Below are 16193 nucleotides of genomic sequence, written 5' to 3' on the forward strand. Positions count from 1 at the left end.
CCACATACTCTCAAGCTACACCAGAGCGAGGGATTATCCTCGCTAACAAGGCCACCTTAAAAATGACCCTGTATGCTAAAGCGACCAGGATGATTTTCACACGAGGAGGCCGGCCCAGACGACTCAGAGGCAAATGTGTGGTGGAAAATACCCACTGACCTCCAAATGTTCCAGTTGTTTTCAGCCACAGGTGAAACTGCTGAGAGACAAGTTGTCAATATCAAGGAGAGTTTTATTACAGATGGCAACAACTGTGTTTATCACCATCTGTTCCTCCACCCATACTGGAGTTCTCTGCACCTAACAACCCACACAGCCGGTAAATAATCAACCCAATGTTACATTTTATTTAAATTCTTTCCGTTCAGTGAACACCACTCCAAGTAGGCAAGTCTTTTACAAAGGTGCGAAAAGAGTGAATAAACGTAGGTGTCAAAATAAGCACATTTCAAGTGGAAGGCTTGAGAATCTACAGTCTGACCTCCACAGCCTCCCACGCACAAACACAAGATCTTCAATCCATGAAGTTTTCACATCAAAACTCTTAGAATGTGATGGGTTAACAGTCGAGACCTTCCCGCTACGGCGGCTCTTACTCGACGGTAACTGCTCGTTTTCTTGTAGGTGTGTTCAGTCGTCGTTCACTGGTCCCGGCCAACTACTGATAAGACACTGCTGATAGATGGTGAAATGTTGTGGTGGGTGTTTCCTGCTGCGTCCTCCATGTCACAGTTCGGCCATCAACTCATCGTCACTCTCTGAGTCACCTGCCGCATCCTCTATTTTCTCCCCGAGACCACTGTCCAGATCTGCTTCAGAGCCGTTGGCTGTTGACACCTTTGACGGCCGGTCGTCGTCTTCGTCCTCCCTGCTGCTGCTTGCCTCCTCGCTTTCCTCCTCACTTTCCTCCTCTCGTTCTGGGATGATAACCACCTCCTCTTTAGCATTGGGGTCGATGTCCTCCTTAAACCAGACCGCCTTGTACCCTTCCTCCATGCGTCGCTCCTTTGTTAGGATGGGTTTCACCTCCTTCTCATTGTCGGCCTTGTCAGAGCCCGTCTGGCTGAGGTCGTCGTCCAGGAGGGTGTGGAGCCTCCCGCTCAAAGAGGCCATCCTGAAGTCTTCTGAGGATTGTTTGTCTTCACCTGCCAAGGTTCTCCCCCCATCTGGACCTCCAGAGCCCAGGCTGCCTCTATCTTCATCATCCTGGAAAGTCTCATTGGTGTACTGGATTCCTTCTTTGGGACTGCCTGAGCCGTGACCCAGCTGTGGAGAGACCATATATTCTGCAGTTAAAAAAGTGCATAGAGGTTGCAGGGTTCATTGCAGCCCAAAATTTGAACTTTTTCACATGCAGGACTGAAGTGTCCAGAGGATGTCACAGAAGATTTTCAACGTTGCTGGTCGTAAACGTTCTACGCGAAGGATTTCCGTGAGGTTCCTGAAGCGGTTTTCATCCAGAAGGCTCGTTCTTACTCATCACTAAGAGCACCTTGACAAACTGAGAACTCACAGAGCTGCGGAACTTGCTGGCTTCGAAGATCTTTCTCCAGTCAGCTTTTCCCCTCTGGACGCGGTAGATGAGCACCCCAATGACACCCAGACTTATGAGCAGCAGGGCACCCAATGTTGCACCGAGTGCCGCCATGTCACCGGCTCCGAAGTCACCGTGGGAGATGATCACTGTGTTTGAGGGGGGGAGAAGTACTTGTGTCACCAGAGAACAAACTGCAGCTCCAATCAAAAAAATGTTCAATGAAAACATCTCGTACTGTTTTAATTATTATAATTATTATAATAATTATGTCAGGAAAAACAGGCTCTTCATCTTCAGTGTTACGCTGAGGGAGATGCAGTTTGCAGGCAGGCGTGACACACGTGGAATTGGGCTGGAAGTGATGTGATGTCACGATACTTTACAGATGATAACGATCGTATTGCAATATCGTGATTTTTTTTGGTAACTGATACTTTTGCAAGACAATATACAACACATCAGGACAAGTTTGAAACCGAAGAAGAAACAAATACCCCACATTCCTGCTCAACACTGCGCTTAAATCTCAGTCCAGAAGTCCTACACTTTCTTCCTTGTTTACGTGTTTGCCTTCTTTTAAAGGCAGACGGCCTCAAACAGGTTCGAATGGACCAACTTAAGGACTCCTGCTAGCCTGTGAAATGAATTAGAAAGAAGCCCCAGGCCAGTAGGAGGCAGTAACGCACCTCACTATACTGTGATGAAGAAGCTGTATAGAAATCAAACACAGTGCAAGCCAGTGCCAGTAATCGCAGCATGCAAGATGTCAGACTTGAGCGAACAGATGATAGCAGATTAGCAACGCTCACATCATCAGAGGTGGAGGTCATGGTTCTTGTTCTGCAGCAAAACAAGATTCTAAAGGTGTTTAGACAAGCGAGTGACTGGGTGCTCCTTTCTGCCTGCCTATTTCCTTTTCTCTTGCGACGTCTTGGTTTGCTTCTGCCATTTCGACATCTTTTTAGCCTCAGGCTCAAATGTTTGGACCTGAGAATACCTCAAATGTGCACTCCACAAATTAGGGCTTGCTATTTTTTTGGGTCTCGTTGTGTCGCTTTGATGTAAAATGGGCTGTAAACACACATGAAATTAGCATGAAGACAAAACATGTGACCACCTGTAAGAGGAGGAGCTGGGCTGGCAGTGGAAACACTTCCGTCACTGGTCGTGCTGAGATCAGTGGGGGTGACACTGGCTTCAGTGGAGACACTGGGCTCACTTGTGGAGACCATGGTCTCACTGGTCGTACTGGGACTAGTGGGGGTGACACTGGATTCAGTGGATACCCTGGGGTCTGTCGTGGAGACGATGGTCACACTGGTCGTACTGGGACTAGTGGTAGTAACGCTGGCTTCAGTAGACACACTGGGGTGTGTCGTGGAGACAATGGTCACACTGGTCGTATTGGAGAAGGGAGTGGACATACTGCCACTGGTGGACGGGCTGGGGTCAGAGGTGGATGTGATAGCTTTAGTGGTCTCCCTGTTGGTGGTGAATTCTGTTATGGAGGTTGATGTCATGGTAGTGCTCAAAGGCAAAGCAGTGGTGGTAACACCTGGGAGGAGAGCACACTTTGAAGCTTAATGGTTTCACATCAAGTACCGACTTTTCTCCAAGCCTGAGAGGGTAGTTCAAATAGTTCTCACCCTCTGTCCCATTTTTTAAAATGTGTTAGGATTAAAACAGTTGATAGGGACCAAAAACAAACATTTGCTGCTGGAGCAGTTTTTAATAAACTCAGGAGTGTCTGGTCATTGTTCAGGTTTAGTCGCCCTGATGAGAACGCTGGCAATCAGACATTCAAAGCTCTGCAATCACACAACAGCGTCAACATCCAAAGACCGACCATCAAACTGCAGGAGGAATGAAACCATCTCAACCAAGCAATGATTCAATTTAAGTCCTGCTGCTTCCAGCTGAAATGGAAGGAAACTTCAGTCATTCATACAAAGGCTCCTGGGTTTCTGATGAAGTTATACGGTGCAAATTCCTCATCTGCGATCCTGACACCCATTAAATCTGAAACACCTCTGGAAACATCAGCACCGATCATAAAGCTGAAGTAGGGATGCACGATATTATCGGCACGTCGTCAGTATTGGCTGATATTGGCTTTAAAATTATGTATCGGACATCGGCCATTCTGACGATATAATTAATCGTTAAATTAACAGGCTTTGCTTCCTTGATCGACCCCCCCGAATTTCACGTTCCCAGCGTGAGGATGTTGCCCGGAGCATGGTGTAATGATGTCACGTGCGTCTACCTGCAGCAGAGGAGAGAGAGGAGTCAAAATGTCAGCGGTGTGGAACGTCTTTAAAGCGTCAGAAATGGATGTCAAAACTGGTATTTGCAATGACCGCCCAGCATCGGTGATGCGAGGAAGATACCGAGTCTTTCAACACTACAAGCTTAATTATCCATCTCAAGAACCGTCGTCCCAACCGTTATGATGAGTTTATGGCAGTAATGAAGGAAAATGAAAAAAAACAGGTCACCAGTGGCCACACAAACTCACCAGCAGTTTCTCCCCCAATCCTTGGATACAGACAGGAAATACAGTCGCGACCAGCCGCGTGAACTGTAAAAGGCTGACCTTCATGCACAAGAGTGCCGAGGATCTCACACTGCAACTGCAACTGCTTTCGAAGGCATGCTCATGGAACGACTGCTGATGTTACATCACTTTCAGCTTGGTCTTACATCTGCATTTGCAGAGTATGCAGAATAATTCTGTATGTTAATTTCACCGCAGAAACTAGACGATCTCTGAAAATACTGGTAGGGGTTATCGGCCAAATGAGTTGTAAAATATCGGCATATTGGATATCGGCCAAAAATCCAATATCGTGCATCCTTAAGCTGAAGTATAACCAGAAAGCTTTCCTCTTACCAAAGTTCACCTCCACGAAGAGCGGCGCTTCAGCTGATTCTCCGTTTGTTGTGTCCTCTGCCACCACCTGGAAGATAAGAGCAGGTGGAGAGCTTTAGGAAATGTTTGCATCCAGAAGTTAATTTAGCTCAGAGAAGCAAACTCACCTGCAGAGACAATGTGGTCTCAGGGAGTTCTGTCGTCATGAATAAGAAGCCGTCGATGATGACGAAATCGCTGCTTCCGTTAATGCGGCAAACAATGTTGGGATTTAGATTCTGTTCAAACAGGAATACAAATATTAGTGTTCTACATCAAACAGACAGAAAATGATCTAAGAGACTCAGTTATCAAACACAAGTCTGGGGTTGGGGGGGTGGGGGTGGAGCCTATCCCAGCAGCCTTCCCCCTGGACAGGTCACCAGTCCATGGCAGGGCCAACACATAGAGACAGACAACCATTGGCTCTCCCAGCCACGCCTACGGTCAATTTAGAGTCTGGATTAACCTGGTCCCTCTTGATGTCTTTGGACTGTGGAGGAAGCTGGAGTACCAGAGAGAACCCAGCAGGAACAGGGAGAACATGGAGACTCACCCAGAAAGACCCCGTGCTGCAGCCGGGGCTCCACCCACAACCTTCTTGGTGGGGGGCCACAGTGAGGACCACTGCTCCACCGTGCTGCCTGTTTTTAGTATTGTTTCCAGAAATTTTAAGTATACTTTACTGCACGGACATATATATATATATATACCTAGCATGTATGCTAAGGTAACACTGAACAACTGCCTATGCTTATAAAGGAAGCCCCAATTATAATTCACAAAAGGCATCATGGGTGTCAAGGAAAGCATGGATAACGGTGACCAACGGCAGCCACTGCAGCTCTGTGCACTGCTTTTCTTTTACAGAGAAAGATTGTTACCAGAATTTTCTGTCCAAAGTAATTGGCTTTGATTTTATAAAAAGAAAACTTGTTTCTTTTAAACATCAGCTTGTTTGTTCATACTGATGTAAGTGACTAACAAAACTAACAAGTCCACGGTATGATTAATAAAGCGTGATGTCTGAATCACTGATATGAATAAAGAAGATGTATGGAGTCAAGGTTGTACCCCAGTGGAAGCGTAGTCCTTGTCCAGGACTATGATTCTCAGAGGCTCATCCTTGTTCTCCAGGTCCATGGCCTGGGTGCCCACAGCAGAGACGATGGCTTGATACTGGAGCCGCTGGAACTCTGGAGGGTGGAGGCTCTTATCCTGAACGCTGATTGTGACGCTGGTGGTTGCAATCTGATAACTGTTTGTTGTCTGAGCCGCCTAGGAGAGAAAAAGACTCCTTTACCGTGATTTTAGAAGAAAGAACCGAACGTCGAAGGTCTTTTGCTTACTGCAGTAAGCACAAAGAGGAAGATCAAGACTTAGTCGAAGTATGTGATTGTTTCATCATTACCGCCACTGCGAGAGTGATGGTCCCCAACTCTTTAGCCTCCTTCAGCATGGTGATGTTCCCCGTGTGTGGGTTGATCTGAAAGATACCGTCCTCATGTCCTGCAACACAGACAGACTGAGCTGCTTCCTGCTGATGATAATCAACAACGCACTTCTGCCGGCGAAGATGCCTGAGATGCTTACCACTGAGGAAGGAATATGTTACCGGGTCATTAATCCCAGAGTCACCATCGATGGCATACAGTGGACCTGGTTCCAGTGGTAACAATCCGCTCTGCCAAGGAGACAGAGACACTGTGATTACCATGATGTCTCTGAGGAAGCAGTTTAGCATGTCCAACGTGCAGTACCTCAAGCGGGGTAAAAGGACATATGGTGTCACTATCCTCCAAAAAGGCCACATTGTGTGCGACGAAAGTTGATAAACAGGTTCTTAAGGTGATGCTCCAGGTCGTTGACAAGCAAAGGGTTTACTTTAAATCATTGCTTTGTCAGGCAATTTCATAAATTGTGTTCTTTGTAAGGCTTTGAGCCACCAAAGTCCACTTCAGCTCATTAAACACGTCTGAGCAAAGCCAAATTGGAGCCTGTAGAACTTTCTGAAGAATTTGGGAATTTAGATCTGAGTGGTGGTCTTAATATGTTGCCCAACAACACAGGGCTTGCCGGTTGGAAACCCCTTGTTACCGCTGGCTTTCCAGACACAGTTGTTGAGGTTAGTGTCCTGGTTGTTGCACTTGCTCCTCCTCTGGTCAGTGCCTGTTTGAAGTTGAGGGTAACTGGGGAAATGGCGTGAGCCTCCCGTGCTCTACGTTACCCCTGATATCAAGTGGAAAGAAGTGCTTGTCGACTTTACATTTGTTTTGGAAAGCACAGGATCGTGCACAGCAGAGAACAGCAATGTTAGCGCCAATCATTGGCGCTCTGCGTGATCCCAGTCCCAGGGCAGTCCTCTCAGGCGAGGGTCTGTGAGTATGTATGGGAGCTGGAAGTTGAACCAGCACGCCACGCCTGGGCCAAACTCACTCCCGTCATAATCACGATCATATGACCAAACTGGAAGAAACGCACCTGTATTTCATTAACGATGACCTTGCCAGTGTAGCCGGCGCTCTGGCAGACCACAGTCAACCCCACCTCGTGCTTGATGCAAGGCTGGAACCATGGCAGTCTGTTGTCCACGTCTAAGATGCTGACCGTGATGTTGGTGGTGGCGGTGTGTGAGGCCCTGTTACCTGCTATTGTCAGCGGTGTATCCTAAAAAAACAACAAAACAAAAGAAAACCAGTGGATTGGGAGAAGTTTTGTAGTAATACATAATAGACAGTATTTGTTCAGCTCGGGTTCAAATAAACCTGTAGGTTTTCAGTGGATACGTTTCCCTTCATGTCTTTGAATTGCTAAGAGAACGGCCTGCTCCGGTCCTACTTTGAGCCAACGGTACATCAGAGGTGCTTTGCTGAACGCAGGCATTTCTCAGTTGATCTCACTTTTGATTCATTGCCTGTTGTAGCCGACTGCGTTCAACATGACTGTTAAACACTAAATATTTTAACAGCAGTCCAACTTACCGTATATTTGACTTATATTTCAGTAATGTAAGAGCATTTGTACTTGGTTACAGAGGTTCAGCCCTCTTGCCACCCCTGGTACCTGGTAGGAATATTAGATATCCAGTTAGATTGACTTTGGGTGCTGCTATTGAGGGAAGTTAAACTGCTCTAACAGGAACTACAAAAACTGCAATCCCTTTATTTTCTCAGAATATTCTCGTTAGACAGTCTGTTCTTTATTCTGTTGTGTTCAGCGCCTCCATGTTTATCGATGTCTGAATCTAGGATCAGGGGATCACGACATGAAGGGGCAGAGGAAGGACGAATGAAATTAGTGCAGCAGTCATACTTACCTGAACAGTCAAGACCAGTTTCACGTTTTTTTGGACTTTGTCGTAGTCGAGAACATTCCGTGTGACGATTTCCGGCTTGGTCTCTGATTTCAGTGCAAAGTCATTCTGCAGAAATGGAACAGGACAATATAAACTCTGAACCTTTTAATCAAGCAGCTTTCACCTGCTCCCAGCGCTATGCTAAGCTAAGCTAAGCTAAGGGGGACTTGATCTTGTCTTATGAGTGGATAAGGACATCAGCTAAGAAGATCGTTGAACCAACAGATAAATCATGAGATCTTACGGATTCAGATATCAGTGTGTAGTAGAGCTGCGTGTTGGGGTCTAAGTCCGTGGCAGGATAGTGGCCAATGGTTGTGCCTACAGGAGAAAACTGAGACAAAAACATAGTCGGTTTGAGGTTTTATTTTCAAGACACACAGTTTTCAATATTTCAATGTCATGTCCTGGCAAAACTGTTGTGTAGATAAAGGAGTGAGAGAAATCAGCCTCTTACTATGAAAAACAAATGTGCAAAATGTACAAAAACCAGCAAAACCAAAGGGTTTTATCAGGCTCTTACCTCGCTGACAGTTGCATTGTTGGTGTTACTCCCGAAAAAAGGCGCGTTGTCGTTCAAATTAACCACTCTCACAACAATGGTGAGGATTTTCTAGGAACAAAGTCACACAATCCTCTTTCAGAATTCTTATATTACTGATTATGATTTGCTTTATACACACATAAATCAAAGGATTTTGTCTCTGAGCTTCATGCAGAGCTCAACTCAATGAGCTATGATCCTGTGTTTTACTGTCCTAAGAGATGAACATATATTATTTGAGGTTTTGAAAAAGTTTCTCTAGAACCTGAATAAAATCCTCACACGCTAGGAAAGCCTCAAGCCATTTCACAAACTCGTGAAAAACCGTTACAACTTCATCCAGAATTTGTTCAACTTCCAGCAGAAGCTGTCTCGCCTGCTCAAGCACCTGTAGAACATCCTCACATTCCCTGCAGCCACAGGCACACCTGGAAAAAAAAAACAACTCTTCCAGGACACCTGAAGAACATCTCTGATCAGCTGGAAAATCTCTTCAGAACCAGTACAGCCTTTTCAGAATCTCTTCAAACCCCTCAAGAACCTTAACAACTCCCCCGCGAGGCTTGACAACCGTCTCCCCAACCCTAGTACACCTTCAGTCACCTGGAGAACCTTCTTGATAGCTTGAAGGGCATCTTAAAGTAGAACTGTCTTCAGAATTTCTGTAACCTGTTCAAGAACATTTACTGCCTTGAACTCGGAGGACATGGATACGTTCAAACCGGGGCCGAGACTATCGTCTCACCACTCCCTCTGTGGCTCAGCGGGAGTTTACTGTGTCTGAACTTTGAGTCTACCTTGTGCTTGTGTGTGTGTGTGTGTGTGTGTGTGTGTGTGTGTGTGTGTGTGAGGGGGGGGTTAGTGTGTGAAATTTGCTGCTTAACAGTCCTACCTCCTTGTTGCCTGTGGCTGTGTTAATGCATGCGATCTTGGCCACATGGTTTGTTGAAGTCTGTAAACAAACATCACAAGTCAGCTTCCGTGCAGATTATATAATCTCAACTCCTTTTAATCTGGTCAGTTGCAGTTGTCTGGACCCACCTCGTAGTCTAACACCCTTGCAGCTACCAGTAGGTTTCCCTCCAGAGCAAACGGGTTGTTAGGGTTTGCAGGGGGGGGGTCAAATTCAAGGCGTATTCTTTCCATCACAGTGATGGTTTCCACGACATCCCCCACATTGTTGTTTTCATCAAACCGTATGGACAGTCGCGCCGTACAAGGTTCTGGAGGAGGAACACAGGATTAAACAGGTCCTTGTGTCAGTGTCCGTCTGTCCCTTCCAGATCCAGACTGTCAGATAGAAATCTGTCTCATCTTGTGCCAAGTACAGAGATGGAACTGGTAGGCCGACACTTGAGAGCAGTAAAAAGTTCTAGAACCTAGACATCCAAACACAGAGTAAATCCCACCGGGCCCCAGAAACGTCTGTCTGGACTAGAACCGTGAGTCGTGTGAATCGGCAGGCAACCTGCGCTGATCTGCTCATAATGAGACTGTCTGATAGAACCGTCTGCGTCGGTTCCGTTTCAGCGGCGTCCCCCGACAGTGAAGGTCACAGGAACTAACTCTGTCTTTAACAAGACAAACACATCACACTTTGAAGTGACACACCGCACAGCGACCAGCCTCGACTCGCTGGGTAGCACCTTAAACCCAACTGCATCATCTAACTAGGACTAATCCTTCAAAAAGACTGCTGGTGTTTTGGTTTTTTATTTCACTTGACTTATTTGTGATGTAACTGAGGGCAGTTTAGTGCGACGCCGACTACACAACTGTAAACTTTACCCACTCAGACGTGTCAAAACATCACTTTTAATAAGAAGGGCTTTGTCGTGAACGTCGGAATAAACAAAAAAAATCACAGTTGTTAATGTGAAGAATCATTAGTGATGATGAATGCGCACATCTCTAAAATCTCCACTCTCTCGCTCGCTCTCTCTCTCTCTCTCACACACACACACACACACACACACACACACACACACACACACACTCTCTTTCCTTTGCGTTCCCATGTTGTGAACCACTTCCCATCATGTTTCATGAGTCTTTCCTTGTGTTTGATTTCACACAAACAACATTTGATCATTTTGGTGTTAATTTATAATAATTTATGTCCTACAAGTAAACACGCCTCATAATTGTGCCGTTAGATTATCAAGTCAGTCAGAAACACTGAGGCTGCGGGTGAAGCAGGCCGGCTTCTTACCCCCCTGGGCTTCGGTGCAAGTTTGAAGCAGAATCAGAGGTAAAAAGAAGAAAAAGATCCTGACAGCGAAGAGTGGAAGGGTCCCGGCCATGTCTCCGTCTGAGGTGATCTGTTCTGGGCTTATCTGCTCAGCTTTATGGCAGCGCTGGACTTTTCCCCGTCATAAAAATCACACACATCTGTTTGCTGGTAAGTCATATAAGATCTTTGTCATTGCCCTTTATTTAATTGGTCTGACCTGCTGAGTTTCATGTGTGTGGAAATGGAATGAATCCACAAAGAGGAATTCTCCATGGAGTGGCTCATCTTCCACGCCCACACCGTTCCACCATCCTGCTCCTTGTGTGTCCAGACAAACCTGACAGAATAGAAATGCGGTAAATGTCAGATGTGAAATGTTGGAGGTTCTGATGGGTTTGAAAAGCTTCTGCTTCTGTACCTCCCGCCACTTCCACCAGCTCGCGAGCTAACCAGCTAGCGAGCTAACCAGCTAGCTCACCGTTCATTTGCTTTTCCAGTGGGGGAAAGGAACTATTTTTACTCAAGTACTGCTCTTAAGAACAGTGTCAGGGTGTTTTTACTTTACTTGAGTATTTACATTCGAAGGGGCTTTTATTCCTCCTTCTATTAACACCTTAACGCTGATCTGAACCCAGCAGTTTCTGACCAAGCCTGATGAAGACGCTGTACTTTCACATTTGAAGCCTGTCAGCTTGAGGAGGAAACAATCAGAGCAGCAGAACTCGAACACAGACGGCTCTTTAACCTGATCTTTACAAACTCCCACAAAGTAGAATCCACAAATATCACTGATAATGCGTACTTGTTGCTTTTGATGCTTACCTAAACTCAGGATCAAGTATTTCTCTACTTTTGTTTAAACAGTATTTTAAATTGACGGGTTGTTTCACGTGGCAAAGGCGACTTGGAACAGCAGCGTGTACCTGGAACACTTGTAGGTCGTTTTAATGAAGAACAGAACATCGTCTGCAAATAAAGATCTTGACCTGTCAGTGGAGTTGAACTGTTCATCATACTGGAGTTGTGTCCTGTAGATATTAGTACAAATATACAGCCCGCATTCTTTCTTTGTAATGTTAGGATTCAGGCAACACTTGACACTTGTCTAACGAACATTGTGTTCTGCAAACAAACGTGCGGTGTCCTGGACACTCTTGTTTACATGGAATATATAATAATGTTGAATATATGATTTTTATATTTCATGTTTACGTACACAGACTTTCTCAAGCAGTTTTTTTTTTGTAGTGAATTACTCAAATAACTCTACAAACTAAAGGTGACAGCGTTTATCTCCCTGGCATTTTATTTTGTATGAATATAAATGCAAAGTTATCTTGAAATCCTACCATGTGAATGTTTGAATTCAAAGACAGAAACATCTCAGAGACTTTAATGACTTGAAGGTTTTATACGTCCCTTTAATCCGCTGGGATGATTTGACTGATCTAGTCAAGTGTAAATGGTGTGACTAAATGTGAAATGCTCTGTACAAATATGACAAACACCTAGAAGACGTTGTAAAACGTACTTTAATAACAACCTTTATTCGGGTTACACCTGTAAATAAGGAGCTTTTCCCAGCGTCGGCCTCGGCTGGGACGCTACAGCTCGGAGGGCCAGGTGTAGACGGACGGACACATGTGCTGTTGCAGCAGCAGGTTCACCCTCTCTGCGTCTCCTCCCACGCCGCTGCCAACGACAATACAGACGCCGTTAGACTCTCCTCAGATGCAACAAAGAACCGTCTTCATCAATGCTTTATTTACCAAAAAAATACAACCAGGAATCCCAAGTGACAAAGACTGAGAGTAACAACCAGTTGAACCATCACCTCCAGTTTATGACGCAACTCTGAGATTCCAGCACATTTATGAGGTAGTGATGACCACAAGAAGGAGACGCTCATGAGGACGCTTCTCATCAATATGGCAGCCTCGGCCGCGCTTTACGACGGCATCAAATACAACATGCGCCAGTAAATCATGAAGGCAGGTAGGAGCTAATGGGGGGGAGGGGGGGTGTGCCAGGTAGAAGGTGGGGCTGACCAGGACTGATCAACTGATCAGACACAGGCGATCACAGTGAGAGGGAAGAAGAACATACAAACGGTGGGACAGAAGACAGAACCGAGACACAAGGTGGAAGTGAGTTCACACCAAAAGAGGAAACGAGTGCCGCGGCGATGCAGAACACACAACAGCAGTGTGAACCAGGAACAAACTGAGCCCCCAAAACTGTAAAAGTGAAAAAATCTGAAAAGCCTGACACAAAATCTGTCACACAAAATTGCAACCATGCGACAAAGCAAAGGTCAGTGGAATGATTGACAGTATAAAAGTGGACTTTCATAAGTTAGAGGTAGGAAAAAGTTAGATTTGAGAAGAGTTCCCACAATATTGGCAGTAAAAGCTAAAACTCTTTTCTCTTAAATCAAAGCCTGTACAGAAGTGGACTGAACTGAGCAGGTCACATGATGACCCTCAGGAGAGTTGTACTATCATGTATCATTCTCATGGCGACATCCCGCTAAAGTGCTGGTGTTACGTGATCACTCCCACTGTGTGTTTTTATCGAACCTCTTCTTGACTCCCTGCATGCGGCGCAGGAAAGCACACATGGAGTTGTGTTTGGCTTTAGATCGCAGGAACTCGGCGTATTTGTTGGAGAACTCGATGTCTCCCAGCTGTCTCCTGCGGTCCAGACCTGCAGACAGCAGCGGCCTGCAAAAAGACGACAATCACAACAACTTATTTCTGTCTCCTCGTTTGTTTGGGTCGATAACTTGGAGTTATTCTGTTTCTGAAAGCTTAGAAAGGTGGAGGATTTCAGTGTCCTTGTTGTATTTCACATCGTTCAGATGTGGTGAGGATTCATTCACACCATGGACACTTTTTAGGTCACTCACCTGAGTCTGGCCTCCAGCAGAGCGTCTGCAGAGCCAGTATCAGCCAGAGACCATGGTGCGTTCAGGTATCTGGTCTGAGTCAGGAAATTTTCCATCTCATCTTCATCCCTGAGGTCACATGAGAAGGAGTCACATGAGCTAGAACTCTGAGAGGAAATGGGAGTGATTTTCGGTGCCGGTACCTGACAGGAAGTGACGCGGTGAGGTACAGGAGGGCGTACAGCACGAACACCTGACGCACACTGAAGGACGGCATCATGAGGATGATGAAGATGAGGGTGATGATTTCCTGATGAGAGGTTGTTCATCAAATTGACAAATGAGATATTAAAGTGTACTTTGATGCGTTCTGTTCTACTCCACAAACCTCAAACGCTGCAGCGCGAGTCTGACGTTTGCAGGGAAAAACAATTACAATTACCACCTTAAAACCCTTAAAACTACACCTTGTCCCTCTGTAAAAACTACAGATTGAACCAGGATCACAAATCACATGTTGAACTGGACTAGAAAGTCCAAGCTCACTGTGGCCTGAAGGCTGCTGCCTTTAGTCGAAGCGCCCGTCAACACCGGAGGGAAAATGTTCTCTGTCCCGAATGTCAACCTGAGGACAAACTTCTGTTGTCAAACCCTGCACGCGCATCGTTCTACGCCGCCGAGCTCAAACACTCAACTGAGGGAACAAGAACGAAAAGAACACATTTCTGACTGCTGGAAACAAATCATGGCACGGCAGACGTCTCTTTGTCTGGGACTGAATGAACAAACTTGCAATGATTTATGAAACCTTTGACAAAAACATCGTTAACAAGTTTTGATAATTCAACATTCAAACAGGTTCTGACATCATGTCAACTGATCGTTTCCTCCATGCAGCAGTCAGACGCGTGTGAATATTGGAGCTTTTCCAAGTGTTGGAATGATGAACCTGAAATCGTTCCCACATCTTAGTCAGAGAGCAACAGAGAAAAGAAAAAGAGCGCCGGTAGAAGCGGTTTGAGACCCCAACAACCTCCCCACCTCCAGGTTCTTTGTCAGTGTTGGAAGACTCACCTCAGATCCACCTCAGAGACCAGCTCAGACTGGGAGCCGGGTTCCAGAACGGCTCCTTTTGTACCTCCTCAGACATCGACCCACTGACAGACTGTGCTCTGGGCTTCCATTATTTACCAGGTAAACATATCCAGTCTGGAGGCACTGATTTGTTCACCTCCGGAAAATGTGATGAAATTATTGGATCCGACTTCCCTAATGAGCTCTAATCACCTGTGAGAGCTTCCTGGTGCTTGGACAAATGAAATAATCGATCGGGTATTGATCTGCAAACATCTTTTTATTACTGTGAGCTATGATTCTGTTTGCTTTGTCACAAATGTTGAACCTGATAACAAAACTCAGACAATGAGGCAGAATCGGCGTGTGTGTGTGTGTGTGTGTGTGTGTGAGTGAGAGAGAGAGAGATTTTCCTTCGAAACTGTTGACATCAGTTCATTTCTTAATTCAGCTTTCATACTTGCATATTCACGTCCTCTCAGATGAAACTCCAGGAGCTACAGAAGAAGAAGTATTGGTCACGACAAGGCAAAAGATTATTGTATCTGGTTACATTTTTTTTATTTACATCATTTAAAGCATGTAATTGACTGAATGTTTTTGTTCTTTGGCGTGAGTTTGTCATCGCTGGAATCTTTTCTCTCTTTCAGCAAGTTTCCCTCCCTGTTTTCCACTCAAGAGCCATTAGAGAGAGAAGATGAAAGATCAGTTAAAGGAACACGACGGCTGTGGCTGAATGAACCTTTGGTGGTTACATGCTAATCATTGGAGGGGGACGGCGCGGCTCACAGGGTGAGAGGCCGCCTAGCAACTGAAGGGTTGCTGGTTCCATCCGCCCTTCCCCCCATGACCATGTCCACACCTGAGCGATGCTGAGCGTCTGGCATTGCTGCACTGCTGTAAGTATAAATCTGCATTCAGTCCACATGAATCACCAAATGAACATCACGGTGCATTCAAGGAGACTTGAAATTTGTAGATCGCAATAGAAAACACAAATGTTGTCTGCAGTTATTCATCAAATAAGTGTGCATAGTTTGGGTTATGTTGTCCCACACGGCTGTACAATGACATTTATTTTTGCAAACCGGGAGTCGGGAGTCGCCCCCTGCTGGCCGTGGCTGTTTAAGGCACTTTGTCTTAGGTCTTCGTTTCAGCATCTTCTTCTACTTCTTTTCTAGTCTGCATTTGGTCTACAGAGCCAAAGACGCTGACTGATCCAGATGAAACCATTAAAGTTGATCCGACACTGCGTTTGATCAGCCACCAGTTATAAAAAGTACAATTAAAAATATCAGAAACGCTCCTTTTCGTCTCAGCTGACCGGAGCAGTTGGCGTCTCCCAGGTGAATGTTCAGCGGCTGGTTCATCGAGCGCAGAACAAAATCATGACCACAGACGAGGGGTTGTAATCTTTTTAATCCTGATAATGAAACGGCTACAGCAGAAAGATCAGACACAGCTCAGATTTACAGCTGAAGGTCGACTGATTCACGACATCATGGTTCAAATAAATCCGTTAGCAGGGATGCTCACACAGAGAAAGTGTCAGTTTGAACAATCATTTCAACGATTTAGGAATAACAAGAGTACTCAATACTACCAATAATGATGTTCTACATGTTTTAGTAAAAAGTTCTACTTGATCACTT

General features: G+C 45.5%; 2 protein-coding genes and 1 long non-coding RNA gene across 4 annotated transcripts; 1 reads left to right on the forward strand and 2 right to left on the reverse strand.

Annotated features, from left to right (window-relative positions):
- Positions 1–343: 343 nt before the first annotated feature.
- Positions 344–10919, reverse strand: LOC147259407 (uncharacterized). 2 transcript variants are annotated; one of them, XM_086207915.1, is made up of 15 exons: positions 10798–10919; positions 9389–9570; positions 9240–9299; positions 8327–8416; positions 8048–8137; positions 7765–7869; positions 6930–7115; positions 6042–6132; positions 5860–5957; positions 5523–5726; positions 4577–4687; positions 4431–4497; positions 2655–3092; positions 1514–1683; positions 344–1266 (listed from the first exon to the last, which is right to left on the reverse strand). In XM_086207915.1, the coding sequence occupies exons 2-15, from the start codon at positions 9491–9493 to the stop codon at positions 727–729; spliced, it is 2355 nt and encodes a 784-aa protein (XP_086064041.1). In that variant the 5' UTR covers positions 9494–9570; positions 10798–10919; the 3' UTR covers positions 344–726. The 2 variants fall into 2 exon arrangements, with proteins under 2 accessions (XP_086064041.1, XP_086064042.1); XM_086207916.1 differs by lacking the exon at positions 10798–10919 and adding an exon at positions 10136–10217.
- Positions 10920–12115: 1196 nt separating this feature from the next.
- Positions 12116–13744, reverse strand: LOC147259408 (uncharacterized). The gene is made up of 4 exons (XM_086207962.1): positions 13671–13744; positions 13489–13596; positions 13160–13303; positions 12116–12272 (listed from the first exon to the last, which is right to left on the reverse strand). Exons 1-4 carry the CDS (start codon positions 13742–13744, stop codon positions 12185–12187), a joined length of 414 nt encoding a protein of 137 aa, XP_086064088.1. The 3' UTR covers positions 12116–12184.
- Positions 13745–14595: 851 nt separating this feature from the next.
- Positions 14596–15821, forward strand: LOC147259409 (uncharacterized). Its single transcript, XR_015117266.1, has 3 exons — positions 14596–14661; positions 15192–15440; positions 15723–15821. It is a non-coding gene; the product is annotated as an uncharacterized LOC147259409 (long non-coding RNA).
- Positions 15822–16193: the final 372 nt, after the last annotated feature.

This window comes from Aulostomus chinensis, chromosome 7 (genome assembly GCF_037954235.1).
Source record: "Aulostomus chinensis isolate RoL2024-O1b breed Wild chromosome 7, RoL_Achi_v1.0, whole genome shotgun sequence".
NCBI lineage: Eukaryota > Metazoa > Chordata > Actinopteri > Syngnathiformes > Aulostomidae > Aulostomus > Aulostomus chinensis.

Coding starts and splice junctions, on each gene's coding strand:
- LOC147259408 (XM_086207962.1), bottom strand. CDS start 13,744: ATGCCGTCCTTCAGTGTGCGTCAGGTGTTCGTGCTGTACGCCCTCCTG. Junction 13,304..13,488: donor CTGCTGGAGGCCAGACTCAG/GTGAGTGACCTA, acceptor GTCTTTTTGCAG/GCCGCTGCTGTCTGCAGGTC. Junction 12,273..13,159: donor ATGCAGGGAGTCAAGAAGAG/GTTCGATAAAAA, acceptor TGTCGTTGGCAG/CGGCGTGGGAGGAGACGCAG.
- LOC147259407 (XM_086207915.1), bottom strand. CDS start 9,493: ATGGAAAGAATACGCCTTGAATTTGACCCCCCCCCTGCAAACCCTAAC. Junction 7,870..8,047: donor ACACACTGATATCTGAATCC/GTAAGATCTCAT, acceptor CCATTTCTGCAG/AATGACTTTGCACTGAAATC. Junction 4,688..5,522: donor AGGACTACGCTTCCACTGGG/GTACAACCTTGA, acceptor CTGTTTGAACAG/AATCTAAATCCCAACATTGT.